Below are 20400 nucleotides of genomic sequence, written 5' to 3'. Positions count from 1 at the left end.
TCCCTTTTTGGCCCCTAATTCCTAAACTGTTGGGACCTAAACTCCCAAAATCAATACCAACCTGCCTTTTGTAGTCATTAACATTGTGTTTAAATTTCATTGATTTCTATTTACTTAAACTAAAGTTATTGTGCGAAAACCAAGAATAATGCTTATTTGGGCCCTTTTTTGGCCCCTGATTCCTAAACTGTTAAAACCAAAACTCCCAAAATCAATCCCAACCTTTCTTTTGTGGTCATAAACCTTGTGTCAAAATTTCATAGATTTCTATTAACTTAAACTAAAGTTATAGTGCGAAAACCAAGAAAATGCTTATTTGGGCCCTTTTTGGCCCCTAATTCCTAAAATGTTAGAACCAAAACTCCCAAAATCAATACCAACCATCCTTTTGTGGTCATAAACCTTGTGTTAAAATTTCATAGATTTCCATTCACTTTTACTAAAGTTAGAGTGCGAAAACTAAAAGTATTCGGACGACGACGACGCAGACGACGACGCCAACGTGATAGCAATATACGACGAAAATTTTTTCAAATTTTGCGGTCGTATAAAAATAAAACAGTTCACCTTCAGTATGGTAATGGCTATAATATAACTATACAGATTGATAGACTGATTTAGTAATACCATCAATAAAGTGGAGTTAAAGTCTTATAGGATTGTAAGTATGTTTTATTTTATCACCTTGCACTTTCACGACTTGACTGGTTTTCTACAGCAGTTGGTTCAAATTTCTGACCAGTTGAACAATTTGGTTTAATAAAACAAATTGCAATTTGGTCAAAATTTTGAATGAATTGCAATTGGTGGATAGCAACACTTACAGTCAAGTCACTGTAACATTACTCTATAAGCAAGGTTTAGGTTATAGTGCTATTAACACTGCAAGAAGTATGTTATCTTCTTTTTTGTCAGTAAATAGAGAAATAACGGTTGGTCAATGGCCATTAGTGAAGCGATTTCTAAAAGGTATATTTAATCTTAAACCATCATTACCTAGATATCAAAAGACTTGGGATGTTAATATAGTGTTAAAATATCTTATGACATTAACACCAGTTCACATGTTGACTTTGCATGTTTTATCGTATAAGTTAGTTACATTATTGTTATTATTAACAAGTCAAAGGTTACAACTATTCATTGTTTGGATTTGGATGACATAATTAAGTGTTACAGATAGTAGCATATATATAGATGTAAGAACTTTATTAGAATGTTCGAATTTAGTGGATCACATTTACAACCAATAGAGTTGCCAGCTTTTATTGATGATGATAGACTGTGTTTAGTTACTGTTTTTAAGGAATATTTACTTAGAAGCTGTGTCAAACCGTGTCTAAAGCCACTATTACACGTTGGGTGAAAACTGTTCTGCAGTTGGCTGGTATAATAATTACAATTTATAAATCACACAGTACTAGATCAGCTAGTACCTCAGCAGCTTTTCAATGTGCTACTTCTATTGATACAATATTAAAAGCTGGAGGATAGTCAAATGATTCAACCTTTAGAAAATTTTATATCAGACCAGTTTCAAAACAAAATTATTATAAGTTTTGAGAAGTCAAAAATTGTCAAACTGATTAATTAGAATAAGTATGAACAGTTTACTATAAAGTTGCATATATCATTTGATTGTATGTATATATCATTGTATGTATATATCATTGTATGTATATATTGTTTAGTTATACTTTGGAAGAATACAAGTTAACTACTACTTAGTAATTACTTATGCCTGATAATATAGACATAAATAAGACTGGTTATGTGTAACAGATCACATATCTCTGAAATCTAATGGTACTCTCAGCATATAGGTTCAATAAAATTGTAAAATTAAATGAGACTTACCTTAAGTCAAAATTTGATTGTAATTTTGTTGAACCTTTTTATGCTGAGAGTTAACATGCCCACCTGATAACTTGTATTCCCGCCCAATTTCCTTTTCTTTTCTGGTGTATCATGTGTACTATGTACTCTGTTACATTCTCTGAAAAGTGACCTCTATGACCGAATATGGCATGCACACTCTCATGTTAACTCTCAGCATAAATAGGTTCAACAAAATTACAATCAAATTTCGACTCAAGGTAAGTCTCATTTAATTGTACAATTTATAATCACCAAATGAAGATGACTGGTGTAAAACTCCACTCACCCTTTTACCATATCATTATCAGAACAGCCATTTTAAAGATGCTGTCGTAATTGCTACCCTTTAATTTAAGATTCGCATGTTGGCTCTGTTATATTAAGCCTCTTTGTGACATGACAGATGACTTACCTTAAGGACAGCGAAACATACCACAATGCACACAGTTGGTAATAATAAAGTCTTTGACAATTTCACAGGAGTCTGTAAATAAATATAAGGCACCATTATTTAAATTAAATAATATGTATTTTTATTCAAGTATAAGTAGTTATTCTTATTATGGTTGAAATATCCATCTTTTTTCATTATATAAGCGTTATAACCCTTATGTCAACCTTCCTTGGTCAGTTTTATGAAATCAATGTGCTGAATGGGAGCTAGAATTGAAAGAACTAGAACACATCCGTGATATCGCAGGCTTTCAGAGCTTGGTTGAAAGCAATACTATGTAAACTGTTGTAGGGAGAATTGCAAAAAAATTTATGTGTGGAGAATTTCAGAAAAGGTATAATAAACTGTTATCACAGAGATATGTCTCGCCTTTTTGTAATTTTGATTATACAAATGTTGAAATCAAAATAGCAATACTTTAAAATCTTACACAAGTCATGCAAATATTCAAAGTCAATAAACCATGACTGAGTTACATGGCTAAACAATCTCCATGTAAATGAGATGTGCCAATGCTAATGCAACTGCATACCAAATATCATTGACTTATTATAAGTTGTTCCCAAACCTAAACACAAACATTAACTTGTAAACTATGTAAAAGTTTCAAAGTCAATGAACCATGAAGAGGGGGTGGGGCTATATAATCTCCATGGAAACAATACTTGCAAATGCCAATAAATTTGCATACCAAATATCATTGACTTAACATTAGCAGTTCATCTTAAACTGATCTAATCACAATCTAATACATGTAAACTAAGATAAGTTTCAAAGTTGATAGACCATGACTGAGGGGGCGAGGCCAAATATTCTCCATGGAAATGAGATGTGCCAATGATTATACCACCGAATACCAATTAACATTGGCCTACCACTAATGGTTCCCCTTGAACTGACCTAATCACAAACTAATACATGATAACTTAGCAAAATTTTCAAAGTCAATAGACCATGACTAAGGGGGCAGAGCTAAATTATTTCCATGGAAATGAGATATGCTAATGCTTATACAACTGCATATCAAATATCATTGACCTACTTGTGGTTCCCCATAAACTGACCTAATCACAAACTAATACATGTAAAATAAGCAAAAGTTTCAAAGTCAATAGACCATAACTGAGGGTGCAGGGCCAAATAATCTCCATGGAAATGAGATGTGCCAATGCTTATACAACAGCATACCAAATATGATTGACCTACCACTTGTGGTTCACCATAAACTAGACCTAATCACAAACTAATACATTGTTGACGCCGCCATCCTCCCGCTGCCGTCGCCGCCGGAAACAGCATACCTATGTCTTGCTTTTTGACTCCGTCAAGGCAAGACAAAAATTTATAGGTACTTGGAGACAGGACAATTTTTTTAAGCCCTCTCCCTTTTTTCAAAAGTCCGTTATTTTTTTTGATTTCTGTATACTATGAATATACATATACTATAAATAAAGTGTATTTGCTATTAAATATCAATTTCAAGTTTCTTCTCCAAGGCAATCACTGCTATAATATAAAGAGTCTCTATTAATGCGAAAAATTACTGTTTATATCATTTGGCAAGAACTTTTTCAGTTATTCGTCATGAAGGTACCCCCATTACGACCCTCATGAAAACTAAACTGTCCTAAACGGAAGTCTAGTCTTTTACTTAAAAGTCCAACTGATGACGGAAACAATATCCTGACACCTTTATTATAGTTTTTCTCCCAAAATAACCCAAATGGAATAATCATAAGCGAGGATGACAAATGCGACTATGCATGGTACCTATAGGTCACAAAGGCATGATGATTAATTTATTGTGGAAGGAAGAGAAGCGACACACAAAAATGAGGTCTTCTCATTTAATAGTATAGATTTCATAATATCTTGAGCATTTATTTCAGAATTGTCTAATGATAGTATTATCATTTTATCCGATTTTCTAGCTTCTATACATTTGTAATTTTATTAATGTTATTTAAATAACAAGAAAAAGACTTTTTCATACACTGACTGTTTTTTACATCATTTATGAGTTTTCTTGTCAACCTTGATTTCTTATCATTGAACTTACTGGGTTATTGCACTCTTGGGGAAAAGCTTCTCTGTATAGACGCTTATGTTTATTATTTGGCCCTACTTTTACAATCCTGGTATCATCATTTAACCTACATGGCCGACACTCTGCTAACCGAGAGATTGGTAGATTAATCTATATTGAGTATGTGGCTACTAGTATATGGGCAATTGGTCTGTTAATCGGGTTGGTTATAAGTCTGTTAAGAGTAAAACGCACAATTTAATGTTAAACTCTGTTAAATATACAGATTTTTGGCATTTTATAAGAACCAAATCAACAAAAGAAAAGCAACTGACAAAATGATATCTATTATAGAACATTTTAAAGTCAGCCCAGTTGTTAGTAAAACTAAAAGGTGTTGCACAAGTATGTGGTATTTGTGCTTTTATGCACAGCAAATTTTTGGATGAAAGGCATTTTTTTTATATAGATGTCATTTAAGGTGGTACCCAACACTTTCACTCAAATTAATTTGGCTCGTTTAATTTTCAAAAAATTTTGACATAGTATTTACTTTGACCCTTTGACAAAAATATAAAAAAATTTCTAAATATTTCAACCAACCATTTTATCAAAAAAATTACACTGGTATTATAGCAGTTTGACAAACACTTATTTTGATCATTGAGAAGCTTAATATTCCCTTTACAACACAACGTAGTTAAAACGTTTAGCTGATTTTACAGAGTTATCTCCCAGTAGTGTTAGGTACCACATTAAAGGACAAAAAATAGTACTTTGGTTCTAAAAAATAAATTGACATCACGAAATATATCATAATTGTAATAAAACGTGAGTATTCAGAGGTGGATGTAGGGGGGAGGCCCAGGGGGCCTGACACCCCCCCACCCTTTTTGAGGAAAAATTTTGGTTTGTTATATAGAGAATCACTGATGCATGCCAGAGCAACCCCCCTCTTAGCCAGTCAACAGGCCCCCACTTATAAAAATTTCTGGATCCGCCACTGGTAATACCACATTTTAGTGGATATTAGGAGAATAAAGTCTGTTAATGGGTAGAACAATTTGAATTGTGTCAGTTAAGAGTTATTTAGCCTTAGTTTAGCTACCTTTATATTTTCTAATTGAAAAGGTTAAGAATGAGCTGAACTTAGGAGAAATCAAAGTATAATGAAGTACTGAACATCGGATGACCGCAAGTTCTGGTGAATGTTCATAAGCACATGTCTCAGAAAAAAAATCACATCTCTATACCTGAAAGTGAGGTTAATATACAGATATAAAAAAAGATCTGAGACAAGTTCGTGCGTAGATGATGAATAAATGACAGGGAATTCAATGTCACTGTAATAAACTATTATATTAGTCCAGTCGAATTGTGAAACAATTGCTCAGATTGTGGTAAAAGCATCAAACTTTACAGAGTGTTAGTTGAGGTCATAACTAACATTTTTAGCTATGAACCCAATTCAGAAAATCAAAATGGCGGGTCTGACGGCCATTTTGAAATCATGTTAAAAAAAATAATAAAAATAATTAGAAAAAATATGAAAAATATATTTCTTTACCAATTTTGATAAACTTTCGTATTTCTTATGACAAAGAATATCAACTGAGGACTATTGAAGTATTTAGTGGCCATCTTGAATGGAGGCTATTTTGGAAACGTAAATTTCCAATATATCATTATTCGCTATCCTAAATTGTTTTTTGAATTAATACTAAGTTTTATTTGCATTTACAACTAGTTTTGCTAATCATTTATTTATGACTGTTAATATAGGATATATTCTCAAATAAGCCATGCGCATGTAAACATGGTTAACATATAAATGTATGTAAAGAAAGTTAAGCATATAGGGCTTAGTTACTTTTTAACCACCAAAAATTGTGTATATACAATATGAGTTATGACCACTATATGTTGAAAAGGAAAAATACGTAGCTATTAAAATCACTGGAGCTGAAAAAAATATTAAAAAAAAATAGACTGGAAAGAATTCCGTAACGCGAAGAGAGGACACGTGTGGATTTACAATGCCAGGCTAATACAAAAAGAGCAGACATAGACATTTGAGCTGGTAATCAGTCATTTGTTGTAAGCATACAACTGTTCCAAGTTGATGAAGGTCATGTAATGGGAGAATCAAAAGAGAGGCAAAAGGTATTAATCCATTCAAGGCAAATCTTAAGATCAAAATATATTTTGTCAGGAAAAACGAAAAAAGTTTAAGATGAGTCACGGATTGAAAAAAAACAGTAAAATAACCAGACACAGATATGATGAATCAACAAGAACAATGATTGCACGGAGGTTTTTTTTTCTTTCTTTTTGATGAGGTATCTGACTATCATTCAACATGAAGCATCGACAATTATGTTCGACAATAGTGTACGTTACTGTCACTTGAACTACTAACCATTGTTCTTTTAGCCAGACTCAGTGCTGGAGATTAATATTTCAGGAGCAGATAACATGCTAAATGTTTGTTTAAACTGCACGACAAGACAATTAGACAGAATTCGAGACACAGAAAGAAAGTCAAGAACCTGTTATCCATGGAATGGACCTCGCCAAAATGATAGAAAACAGTGACGGCTCACAGTCTGGAATTGTTTTAATATATTTGAAATTGATGATATCAGTAAATTGTACAGTAAATGTTCTTAGTAATATGAGTTGTCATGAAAAAATGATTAATACAACACTTCTAAAAATTGAAAACTAGCTGCATTAGATGACATGCAAGCACACATGAATGGTAGCATCTTCTCCGGATTCTCAACGAATATGTTGGGGAAGTTCTGAAACAGGTCATGTCTTTTAGTTGTGATGGTGAAGGCCTCTTCATAGTCAAAGTTACTAGAATAGTTTGAAGAGTTAGACTTGCTACTATAAAAAGGTTTACAGGGACATTTTAATGTAGGCTTTCAAAATGAATCAGTTCCACAATCTTTGAGACATCTTACTCTCTATCTGAGGACTGATAAGTTGCAGTTGTATCCTTTCGAATACGAGTTGCACAATTGAACTATTATAGCTGAGAAATGGTATGTTTGTCTGCCACTCAACGATATAACTGGACTGTTACGCGATGTTTAGCCATCATGTATCATTCTTACTGAGAAAACTTATGTCTGTTGAACTGATTCGTGTCGACAGTGTTTACTGAGTGTCCCTGTAAAGTTATTTTTAGTATCAAGCACATATATTTTGCCTGCTATGGTGATGCCTTTATGTTTACCCTTTTTATTATGAGGTCTGTTTTAGAGCATCACGAATACCTTTGTTGAAAATCAAGAGAACTAATTTATATTGCTTGTATGCTTGCTATGGCAGCTACATTCCAATTTTGTTAACAGCGTTGTGTCAGTTCTTCCTTCCATGATAACTCCAAGTTGTTCCAGGCGTTAACTGTACAATTTAGCGTGATCTGCAAGCTTGGAGATTAGTAATATACCTCTTCCAGACCGTGTGCCATCAATGTATTTTTATTATTTTGGAAAGTACAGCTCCAAGGATAAAAGATTCCTGGCTTTCTTTCTGTGTCTTGTACTCTCTGATTTGCTATAATGTCAAGTTTTATCAATCATCAAGTCGGATATTAGTGAGTTGACATCTTCAGCTCTTAATTACTTTGGCTAGGTGAATATGTCTTGTAGTACAGGTGCACAGTCGTGCCCTATTTTTGTCGATTTGAAAATGTCGATGTATCATGGAGATCTTCAGATACATCACCACAGAAAAAATACACTGCAGTCATTGATTTTGTTGATCCAGTATCACCTTACAGTGTCTGGTTACTTATTGTTTTCTTTCAATTGGCAACTTATCTAGCATGTTTTCCCTTTTACTGATGAAATATTTTGAGATCTGAACATTTGTTTGACATGATTTGTGCCATTATGCCTTGTGATTTTGGGGTGCTTCTGCAGTTCCATAGCCCTCATTCAACTGTTTCGAATTGAGCGAAAGGAAAATCATTCAAACCCAACATCTTCATATGTTTGCATCAAAAGAGTGATTGCCAGCTCAAATGTCTATGTCTGTTCCATTTGTATCTGCTTGGCATTGCAAACCCTCACATGTCCTCTCTTGCCGTTTCACACATTCCTTCCAGTCTAATCGCCCATATTGTTTTTCTGATATCTAGCCCCAGGGTTTTCGAACAATACAATTTTGATCTTTTCAAAAAAAAACTTTCGGTCATAAATTATATCATATGATATATACGTAATTTCTGTTTTAAAAAGTTACTTAGGCAAACATGTAAGTAACAAAAATTCTGATACTGATATCTTTATTTTGTAAACATGTGCATGCCTTATCTGACTTCTTTGTGAATATCAAATAAAGTTTAGTAAAAAATGTATGAATGCAAACAGTGAATTAATAAGATTAGCGAATAATGATATATTGGAAAATCATGTTTTCAAAATGGCCATCATTCAAGATTGCTACCCCCAAAAAATCAATATATATGAAGTTCTCAGATGACAGGCCTTGTCATCTGTGATGAATATACCATATGACTATATAATAACTTCCTGCAGTAAGCGCTCAACTTATACATGTTATAAGTCAAAGTGAACACGGTTACTAAGGAAATGCAAATGTGTAAAGGCAGTTTTAAGTAGTACTACGATATGTAAATGTCAATGACAATGTGATCGATTTGATAGACAGAGTGTGGTTTGGCAAAACATGTGCATATCATTTATTGTTAGATATTTTTAACGTCAATTGAAAACATTTGAGTAATTGATGTTCTTTTAACATTACTTGCATGATATGAAATTCATTATTCAAATGAACAAAATCAACAAAACGAATTATCCTGTAATCAGACAATTATTATAAACGACAGGTATACACATATTTTCTTGCTTTATTTTTACTTGTACAATAAAATTCTCCTTTTATTCTATGTTGAAAAAGCGATGGAACGAATATTGCTTTAAGAGTAATAGTTAATTTTATGATCCTCTTCGTGGTCCGCGTTTTAATGCTGTTATACCCGATACGAAACAGAAGAATAACTAGGGGAGGGGGGTATGCTCACTTTTTTCCCTGTTTATATAGCTCAAACAAATACATTTGTATATCTTCGACAATGCATTTTTTTTTTTTTATCGAAAAATGACTACATATTTTGGCTTAAAAAATCAACATTTTTCAAGATGGCCGCCATTCAATATGGATAATATTTCCAAAACTTTTGTTCAACAAGACAATTGAAATCAGCACTGTTGTTCTATTTACTAGGTTTCATGTCAATATCTTTTCTAATATCATTTTCATGATTTTTTTTATAAATCTACAGAGATCAAACGGCCGCCATTTCAAAATGGCCGCCTTGTCCACAAATTTCGACTTTCAGAGTGGGTCCATAGCTTAAAATGTTGTCCATGACATATACTACTATTATGCCAAATTTCATGCTTTTACCACAATCTGAGCAATTTTGTCAAAAATCTGCACAAATCGACTGGACTATATTGTAGTGATACAAATCAGTATAATCTCAGTCTGGTTTGTTCTGAGGGTTTGTTGTTATAGTTATATTATGTTTCAATATTTTTATATTACACTGAGTTACATGTATATATGATTTTCATCCATTTGTATATCATTCTATTCTACTATATAAATAATAGTGCTGTGCAAGTTCATGGTAGATACTCTTCTGTAATAATTTGATTTTTCTAATAAATTTGATTTTTAGTAGGCATTCATATTTTTCCACAAAACGTTCAATTTTACATGCAGAGTTATTGGTTCTTGGGAGATTGCAAACGTTCTTCCACATGCGTTACCACAATTTTTCTATAAAATGTGAAATTTATTTTAATATAGCATTTTTACTCCGCTGTGATCTCTCCGGAGCATCAAGTTTATTTCCCCCCTGGATTTCCCGAGGAGCAATAATGTACTTTAATGTATTATTTTTAACGGCAGTGGCTATTTGACTAGCACCGGCAAAATAGCAAATTTGCTATTTACCCGGCACCAGCAACAGAAAAAATGCTATTTTGCCAGCTTTGAATAAAACTGTTGATTGATGTGATTAGTAGAGAATAAAAAAGCTAAATAACATTTTAAATTCCTTTAATACAATATGCAAGTAAAAACAAGAATGTGTCCCAAGTACACGGATGCCCCACTCGCACTATCATTTTCTATGTTCAGTGGACCTTGAAATTAGGGTCAAAACTTTGATTTGGAATTAAAATTAGAAAGATCATATCATAGGGAACATGTGTACTAAGTTTCAAGTTGATTAGACTTCAACTTCTTCAAAAACTACCTTAACCAAAAACTTTAACCTGAAGCGAACGGACTAACGGAGGCAGAGACCAGAAAACATAATGCCCCTCTTCTATCGTAGGTGGGGCATAAAAATGCAGTACAATAAAAAATAAGATATTGAAGATGTCCATAAATTATCCTAGAGGCTCTAAAGAGCCTGTGTCGCTAACCTTGGTGTATGTGAATATTAAACAAAGGACACATGACAAAATTGTGTTTTGGTGATGGTGATGTGTTTGTAGATCTTACTTTACTAAACATTCTTGCTGCTTACAATTATCTCTATCTTTAATGAACTTGAATAATCGAATGCACCGTATCAACTACCGGTATATAGCAAATGTACCAACTTCAGGTTGAAAAATTTAAAAAAAACTTCTTGATCTCGTAGAATTGAATATGTCTGAAAATTTTCTTTTTATTTATGAAATCTGAAATGAGAAAAATTTACCCGCCTCCCCATTTTTTTTTCACATCCCCCATTCCCTTTTTCCAAAATTGATCTCAATTCAAATTTCTAATGAAGTTTGCAACAATAGCTACTCATTTAAATACATCATAAAATATTAAAATGTAACAAAAGGTGCTTGTTATCACTGAATGGTAAAGATTGTTTTAATTTATCAGTTGGTAGTAAAAGTGAATATACATTGTATATTGTATAAAACAATGATTTAAGTTGACTCAACTACTATTCTGGACAAAGAAAGATAACTTCAATCAATTGAAATTTTCTTGCTATTGCACAATAATGGTTATTTGGGCCCCTTTTTCCAAAACTGTTGGGACCTCAAATCCCAAAATCAATCCCAACCTTCCTTTTGTGGTCATAAACCTTGTGTTTAAATTTCACTGATTTCTATTCACTTAAACTAAAGTTATTGTGCGAAAACCAAGAAAAATGCTTATTGGGCCCTTTTTTGGCCCCTAATTCCTAAACTGTTAAAACCAAAACTCCCAAAATCAATCCCAACCTTCCTTTTGTGGTCATAAACCTTGTGTCAAAATTTCATAGATTTCTATTAACTTAAACTAAAGTTATAGTGCGAAAACCAAGAAAATGCTTATTTGGGCCCTTTTTGGCCCCTAATTCCTAAAATGTTGGGACCAAAACTCTCAAAATCAATCCCAACCTTCCTTTTGTGGTCATAAACCTTGTGTCAAAATATCATCGATTTCTATTCACTTTTACAAAAGTTAGATTGGAAAACTAAAAGTATTCGGACGAAGACGACGACGCAGGACGACGACGACGACGCCAACGTGATAGCAATATACGACGAAAAATTAAAATTTTTGCTGTCGTATAAAAATGTGATCATTTCACCTGAACGATAATCTTATATAAGCACCATAAACCTACTGAGATTTCCCAAGCCCGTTTATTCTCTCAAGTCTATAAATAGCTTTACACCTGCTGGGATCTCCACAGGTGATCATTTCATAGTTTTAAGTTTGCTGCAGGGATTTCCCCAGCATTGTAAGGTGATTCATGTACAACTTTTTTCTACAGGTAATCACCAAATTTTTTACTTATCTTTAAAGGAACTCTTATAGATATCAAGTCAAATTTCTTTTAAGTGAATGAGTAGCCCCAAAAAAGCCAATAATGCATTATTTTGTTAGTCATCCAATTTAGAAAGATATGTACTGTTATGTTACAGTTCTTTTAATATTATTTAATATTTCAATAATGAAGTTATTTCTTAAATATATGTTGAGTGTAAACTTGAAGAAAAAACATAGAGAGAATGACTCAATGATGTTTGACAAAATATCAGGATTTTAGTTTTTCTGTCTTTATTGCTGTCAAGCTAACTTCGGGTTTAAGAAAACATCTATAATACTAAAATTACGAGGTCCAATTTGTCAGCCGTCATCACGTAAAAACGACGAATCAAAGAATTCAACTTTATATATAACTAATATAGTACAAAGGTGTAGATTAGAAATTACACCACTCCAGGCCCTTTTGTTTTCCACGTAATTAATATTGCCAATAATTAAGAAGTTCCGGGTCGAGTCCGATATCGATACCAATAGTATATTCACCTGTTACCAATTACCTTATCTGTACGTTCCGCATCTGACAGGCGCACCACCAAACGGTGTATTCAGGATTAATATGCTATATAGTAATACATGGGTCATAATCACAGGGTTGACACTACTTAATTGTCAAATTGTTACCTATTGTAGTATTTTAATCAGTTAAACTTTCTAAGATAACAATACGAATCTATAATACTAAAATTACAAGGTCCAATTTGTCAGCCGTCATCACGTAAAAACATGAATAAAAAAAATCAACTTCATATATAACTAATATAGTACAAAGGTGTAGATTAAAAATTACACCACTCCAGGCCCTTTTGTTTTACACGTAATTTATATTTATCAGATGACAATACTAATACTAAAATAAGGCTTGTGCATAGTTATATACTTTAATTCAGTCACAGACCCGCGATATCACGGGTGTGTTCTAGTACTAATTTATAACTAGAGGCTCTCAAGAGCCTGTATCGCTCACCTGATTCTACTTGGGTTTTTGAAAAATATAAAATTTGGCTAAAAGTGACAACACAACCTCATTGATAAGGAAAGGAACATGTTTAATTTCATTCAAAAGTCCCCCACTGGCGGCCATCTTGGATGGCGGATCGGCTACAAAGTAACAACACTTGGTCAGCACCTCATAAGGAACATTCATGCCATGTTTGGTTTTATTCCATTCAGTGGTTCTCTAAAAGAAGTCATTTGTATGCATTTCCCATAGGGTCCTATGTTAAACTAAGTCCCCTGCTGGTGGCCATCTTGGATGATGGATCTGCTACAAAGTAACAACACTTGGTCAGCACCTCATAAGGAACATTCATGCAATGTTTAGTTTTATTCCATTCAGTGGTTCTCTAAAAGAAGTCATTTGTATGCATTTCCAATAGGGTCCTATGTTAAACTAAGTCCCTGCTGGCGGCCATCTTGGATAATGGATCGGCAACAAAGTAACAACACTTGGTCAGCACCACATTAGGAACATTCATGCCATGTTTGATTTCATTCCATTCAGTGGTTCTCTAAAAGAAGTCATTTGTATGCATTTCCCATAGGGTCCTATGTTAAACTAAGTCCCATGCTGGCGGCCATCTTGGATGATGGATGGGCTACAAAGTAACAACACATGGTCAGCACGGCATAAGGAACATTCATGCAATGTTTGGTTTCATTCCATTCAGTTGTTCTCTAAAAGAAGTCATTTGTATGCATTTCCCATAGGGTCCTATGTTAAACTAAGTCCCCCGCTGGTGTCCATCTTGGATAATGGATCGGCTACAAAGTAACAACACTTGGTCAGCACCACATTAGGAACATTCATGCTATGTTTGATTTCATTCCATTCAGTGGTTCTCTAAAAGAAGTCATTTGTATGCATTTCCCATAGGGTCCTATGTTAAACTAAGTCCCCCGCTGGCGGCCATCTTGGATGATGGATTGGCTACAAAGTAACAACACTTGGTCAGCACTCCATAAGGAACATTCATGCTATGTTTGGTTTCATTCCATTTAGTGGTTCTCTAGAAGAAGTCATTTGTATGCATTTCCCATAGGGTCCTATGTTAAACTAAGTCCCCCGCTGGCGGCCATCTTGGATGATGGATCGGCTACAAAGTAACAACACTTGGTCAGCACCCCATAAGGAACATTCATGCTATGTTTGGTTTTATTCCATTCAGTGGTTCTCTAAAAGAAGTCATTTGTATGCATTTCCCATAGGGTCCTATGTTAAACTAAGTTCCCGGCTGGCGGCCATCTTGGATGATGGATCGGCAACAAAGTAACAACACTTGGTCAGCACCTCATAAGGAACATTCATGCCATGTTTGGTTTCATTCCATTCAGTGGTTCTCTAGAGGAAGTCATTTGTATGCATTTCCCATAGGGTCCTATGTTAAACTAAGTCCCCCGCTGGCGGCCATCTTGGATGATGGATCGGCAACAAAGTAACAACACTTGGTCAGCACCTCATAAGGAACATTCATGCCATGTTTGGTTTCATTCAATTCAGTGGTTCTCTAAAAGAAGTCATTTGTATGCATTTCCCATAGGGTCCTATGTTAAACTAAGTCCCCGGCTAGCATCCATCTTGGATGATGGATCGGCTACAAAGTAACAACACTTGGTCAGTACCTCATAAGGAACATTCATGCCATGTTTGGTTTCATTCCATTCAGTGGTTCTCTAAAAGAAGTCATTTGTATGCATTTCCCATAGGGTCCTATGTTAAACTAAGTCCCCCGCTGGCGGCCATCTTGGATGATGGATCGGCTACAAAGTAACAACACTTGGTCAGCACCTCATAAGGAACATTCATGCCATGTTTGGTTCCATTCCATTCAGTGGTTCTCTAGAAGAAGTTCAAAATGTAAATTGTTAACGACGACGACGACGACGGACGACGACGACGACGACGGACGACGGACGCCAAGTGGTGAGAAAAGCTCACTTGGCCCTTCGGGCCAGGTGAGCTAAAAATGTAAAATCAAAATAAAAATTGCAGAGGACACCCAAGCTACTCGAAATTGACAAAGCAAAGTAAAATGTTAAAGTACCATCGTATAATGTCAAAGTACCATCGTATAATGTCAAAGTACCATCGTATAATGTTAAAGTACCATCGTATAATGTCAAAATACCATCATATAATGTCAAAGTACCATCGTATAATGTCAAAGTACCATCATATAATGTCAAATACCATCGTATAATGTCAAAGTACCATCATATAATGTCAAAGTACCATCGTATAATGTCAAAGTACCATCGTATAATGTCAAAGTACCATCGTATAATGTCAAAGTACCATCATATAATGAAAGTTTTTAACATAAGGTAGTTCCGGCGTTCCATAGTAAATATTCAAATTTGGCTGATATCATAATTCAGAAAGGGGGGAGATTGGAGATCCAACGAATGGAATATACTCGAGGTCGCCTAACTGTTCAACTTGCATTTGTACGTATGGGCTATGTCGATTTTTTCAAAATTTCACTATTCAATTCTGGCATCGACAGGTAAAACTCACGAAATAGTTTATAGACAAAGAACAAAAACAAAGAATGAAAGATAAAAACACAAAATGGACCATAACACAAAAACACAATGGCGGTATGTACATGTACCGATTCCCGTCATAAGTTTATACTGAAAAAATGGATGAATAATAAAGGATAAATAGAGACAACAGTAGTATGCCGCTATTCAAAAGTTATAAATCTATTGAAAAAAGTAAAATCACAAAAATACTGAACTCAGAGGAAAATCAAATGACAAAACACTTCAAAAACGAATGGACAACAACTGTCATAATCCTGACTTGGTACAGGCATTTTCAAATGTAGAAAACAAATCTGGGTTACAAACTTAAACCGAGGAAAACACACCAACTCTAATAGGAAAACAACGAAATAACAGAAGACTGAAGTGCAACTCACAAAAAAAACCCTAACCAAACAACAATGCAACACACGTAGAAACGAACTACAATAGATAACAACTTGCATATTCCTGATTTGACATGGTTTTGTGGCTAGCTGAACCTCCGCGCTTTATGGCAATGTTTGGATCCTCAATGCTCTTCAACTTTTTACTTGTTTGGCTTAATAAATATTTTGATATGAGCGTCACTGATGAGTCTTATGTAGACGAAACGCGCGTCTGGCGTACTAAATTATAATCCTGGTACCTTTGATAACTAATTAAACATACCCGATAAAATGACAATATTACATGACAAGATTACACTTACAAATATAATTGCAAGAGCACCATGCTTGACATGTTAACCATAGAAAACCAAAGAATAACTTAAATTGATTGAGGACAGTACACAAAACAGCTTAATAGAATTAGGGACTGTGTGTCTGTAACACGAATTTACTTGAACAAAATAAGGGAACTTTAACACGCTATTGAAGAGGGGCAAAAGATACTAGAGGGACAGTCAAACTCGTACATTGAAAATTACAAACTGACAACGCCATGGCTGACATAGAAAAGACACACAGACAAATAACATTCTGTATGTATGTGTCTGTCCTAAGTCAGAAGCCTATAATTCAGTGGTTGTGTTACATATTTGTTTTTTGTTCATTATTTTGTACATAAATTAGACCGTTAGTTTTCTCGTGTAATTTAAAACCAAAGTAAAAGGTTTTTTTTAGCATGTTATTGGGATGATACAGATTATATTGAAATGTATATTTTTTTTCCTTCCAAACCTCAAAAGATGCACTATCAATATACAAACTAATGTGATTACTGGGAGAAGACTATATAAGTACAAGAGTGCACACGCTGAAATGTCTCGCCTTCTATACTTATCATTGATATTATGTTGATAGTCCTAAGTATAAAGCTAAGCTTTATTACAACTGTCACATAAACTTAACATTAATCAAGATAACTGAACAAAGACTAATGAACCTTGAAAATGAGGTCAAGGTAAGATGAACCATGCCAGGCAGACATGTACAGCTAATAATGCTTCTATACAATATATATAGTTGACCCATTACTTATAGACCAAACACAAAACTTAAAACTGTGCAATGAACAGTGAAAATGAGGTCACGGTCAAATAAAACCTGCGTGACTGACATAAAGATCATAAAATATTTCCATACACCAAATATAGTTGACCTATGGCATATAGTATTAGATAAAAAGACCAAAACTCAAAATCTTAACTTTGACCACTGAACCTAAAAATGAGGTCAAGGTCACATGACATCTGCCCGCTAGACATGTACACCTTACAATCATTCCATAAAACAAATATAGTAGACCTATTGCATATAGTATGAGAAAGACAGACCAAAACACAAAAATTTAACTATAACCACTGAACCATGAAAATGAGGTCAAGATCACATGACACCTGCCAGTTGGACATGTACACCTTACAGTCCTTCCATACACCGAATATACTAGCCCTATTGCTTATAGTATCTGAGATATGGACTTGACCACCAAAACTTAACCTTGTTCACTGATCCATGCAATGAGGTCGAGGTCAAGTCAAAACTGTCTGACAGACATGAGGACCTTGCAAGGTACGCACATATCAAATATAGTTATCCTATTACTTATAATTAGAGAGAATTCAACATTACAAAAAATTTGAACTATTTTTTCAAGTGGTCACTGAACCATGAAAATGAGGTCAAGGACATTGGACATATGACTGACGGAAACTTTGTAACATGAAGCATCTATACACAAAGTATGAAGCATCCAGGTCTTCCACCTTCTAAAATATAAAGCTTTTAAGAAATGAGCTAACGCCGCCGCCGGATCACTATCCCTATGTCGAGCTTTCTGCAACAAAAGTTGCAGGCTCGACAATAACTAACTTGTGTCTAATCCCTTTTGCATATTTAGGCAAATTAAATATGTTTAAACTAACTATAATGTTATTCACAGAATATGTATAAACATATGATTGATTCATGCATCTTTCAGCACAATTGTGATATTTCTTGGCAGTTAGTGTTTATTGATGGAGGAAGCCAGAGTGCCTGGTGAGTACTAAAAGTACCTTTGCATGATAAAATAGATGATGGAGGTAGAGTAGAGGGAAAGAAAAGTCTTCAGTACTTAGTTGCATGCAAGTATTTAATAATCTTTACCTCTGGTTCCATGAAATCAAACTCCTTGGCACAAGTGTACAACATTGTGTGGAAATTCTTAAAATCTCCAAACTTACTTCTGAATATTTCTCCTATGTGTGCCTAAAGAAAAAAGCATAATGCAACTAATACTCTCAAATCGTACTTTCGTGTTAATTTGACCGGTTGATACAATTTGTAATGCTTTTCTGTTATTTAATATTTTACTTTACTTATTTAGCTTTAATTCTCATCTCTCTATTTGTAATTAATACCAGCTTTGATAAGTCTTTGGTATGACAATAAATTGTCACTTCTGTTCTTATCAAAGAACAACATTATTTGTTTTTATGAAAAATATTTCATTACTGTATACCTTACTACAAAATTATTTTCATTTACCTGTGTACATTATTTCATTTGACGGCATTTTGTCCAAGGTTATTGTTGTCTTTCTGATATCGTTCAACATCCTGCCCCTTATTCTATCGATTTTACATTGTGTCATAGATCATATTTATTCGTTCAGTGTATGTTAAGTTGTTTGTGTTAATATATCATTTGATTGAGTTAAGCCATTTTTATAGTGTGCCTTTCTAAAATTGTTGTGTAATGTGATGTAACACTATTGTTTCAGGTAAGGGTGAAGGTTGGTTCATATTAAAATGTTTAAGTTTGCTGCTTTTGTTTGCACCTGTCCTAATTCAGGAACCTGATGATCAGTGGTTGTTGTTTGTTGATGTAGTTCATACGTGTTTCTCTATTTTTTATATATAGATTTGGTTTTCCTTTTTTAAATGGTTTTTCACTAGACATTTTTTGGGACTTGGGTGGAGAGTTGTCTCATTGGCAATCATGCCACATCTTTTTATATCTATATCAATAGAGACCCTTATTTCTAGTAAGTACTAATGAAATTTTGGTTCTATACAAATTTTTCATCATTTTAGTACATGTACATCAAACTTTATGACACCGGGATATTTCTATAAGAGGATCATGTGAGCTTGATATCCCTCACCTGTAATTTAAGTTTCTGGAATTAGATTTATTTGTTGATCTTACTTTGCTGAACAATTTTGTTATTTACGCTTTCTCTCTTTCTATAATAGTATTAAAGATTAAAGAACCTTTGTGAGCGGGCTCACATACCCCATATCCCAAAATTGCCACTGGACAAACAAAATCTCACCAGATTCAAAGTTCAAAAACTCATAACTCTACAAAAGTCAACTAATAAAAAATGTCTTGTGGATATGCACATCTACATAATATGTTCTACAAGGTTTCATGAAATTCTGTTGTGTGGTTTCAGAGGATGTGTGATTACAAACAGTTGCAGTAGTATATTGAGGCCAATAATTTCAAAGGAGCTAACTCCTAGATAAATAATTGAATCATAATTTCCTGTCGTAATGCACATCTACATAGTATGTCCTTATGATCTACAAAGTGTCATGCAATTCAGAGAAGTTGCGAAGACAAACTGTTGCAGTAGTATATTTAGGCCAATAAGTTCAAAGGGGTATTACTCCTGGAAATAAATTCCTTTGCTGAATGCAGCTGGATATGACCGCAATGGTCCAACCCTGAACAGTTGGAGCAAAAATGGACAGAATACTCCCCCTTAATACAGGTCTGAATTTGGATTGTAATCAAATATTTGACACATAATAGGTTTCTGACACAGAAGAACTGTAGTCAAAGAACTTAGAATTGGTTGTATGATTTGAATTCATATTCAATTTTGCTTTTGTAAAATTCACTATATTGTTGCGAATTTTCCCTACTTTTTTTTTTTTGGTTTACGCTATACACACTGTTGGGAATTGACACTATCTTTTTTTTTTGCTTTTATGCTTGAATTACCCATTTAAATACATCTTAAAAGTCTTAAAATAGAAAATGACATACATAATCATGGCTAAAATTAATATATACCTCAATCAGTATTTTTAAAATAGTAACTTAAATAAATTGACAGCTCATCACCTGAAGACAATACAACATTTTTTTTATACATACTGTAAAAGCAGTGTACCGGAGGTAATTCAACCATGGGCTTA

General features: G+C 33.9%; 1 protein-coding gene across 1 annotated transcript in view; it reads right to left on the bottom strand.

Annotated features, from left to right (window-relative positions):
• The window catches only part of LOC139510159 (protein C-mannosyl-transferase DPY19L1-like), a 306322-nt gene that overhangs the window by 155151 nt on the left and 130771 nt on the right, over positions 1-20400 (bottom strand). The window contains exons 13-14 of the mRNA XM_071296510.1: positions 18356-18457; positions 2291-2362 (exon numbers count right to left, since the gene is read on the bottom strand). Coding sequence (XP_071152611.1) covers positions 2291-2362; positions 18356-18457 — 174 coding nt within the window. The remainder of the gene's footprint in view (positions 1-2290; positions 2363-18355; positions 18458-20400) is intronic.

This window comes from Mytilus edulis, chromosome 2 (genome assembly GCF_963676685.1).
Source record: "Mytilus edulis chromosome 2, xbMytEdul2.2, whole genome shotgun sequence".
Taxonomy (NCBI): Eukaryota; Metazoa; Mollusca; class Bivalvia; order Mytilida; family Mytilidae; genus Mytilus; species Mytilus edulis.
This window is presented reverse-complemented; position numbering and strand designations above follow the sequence as displayed.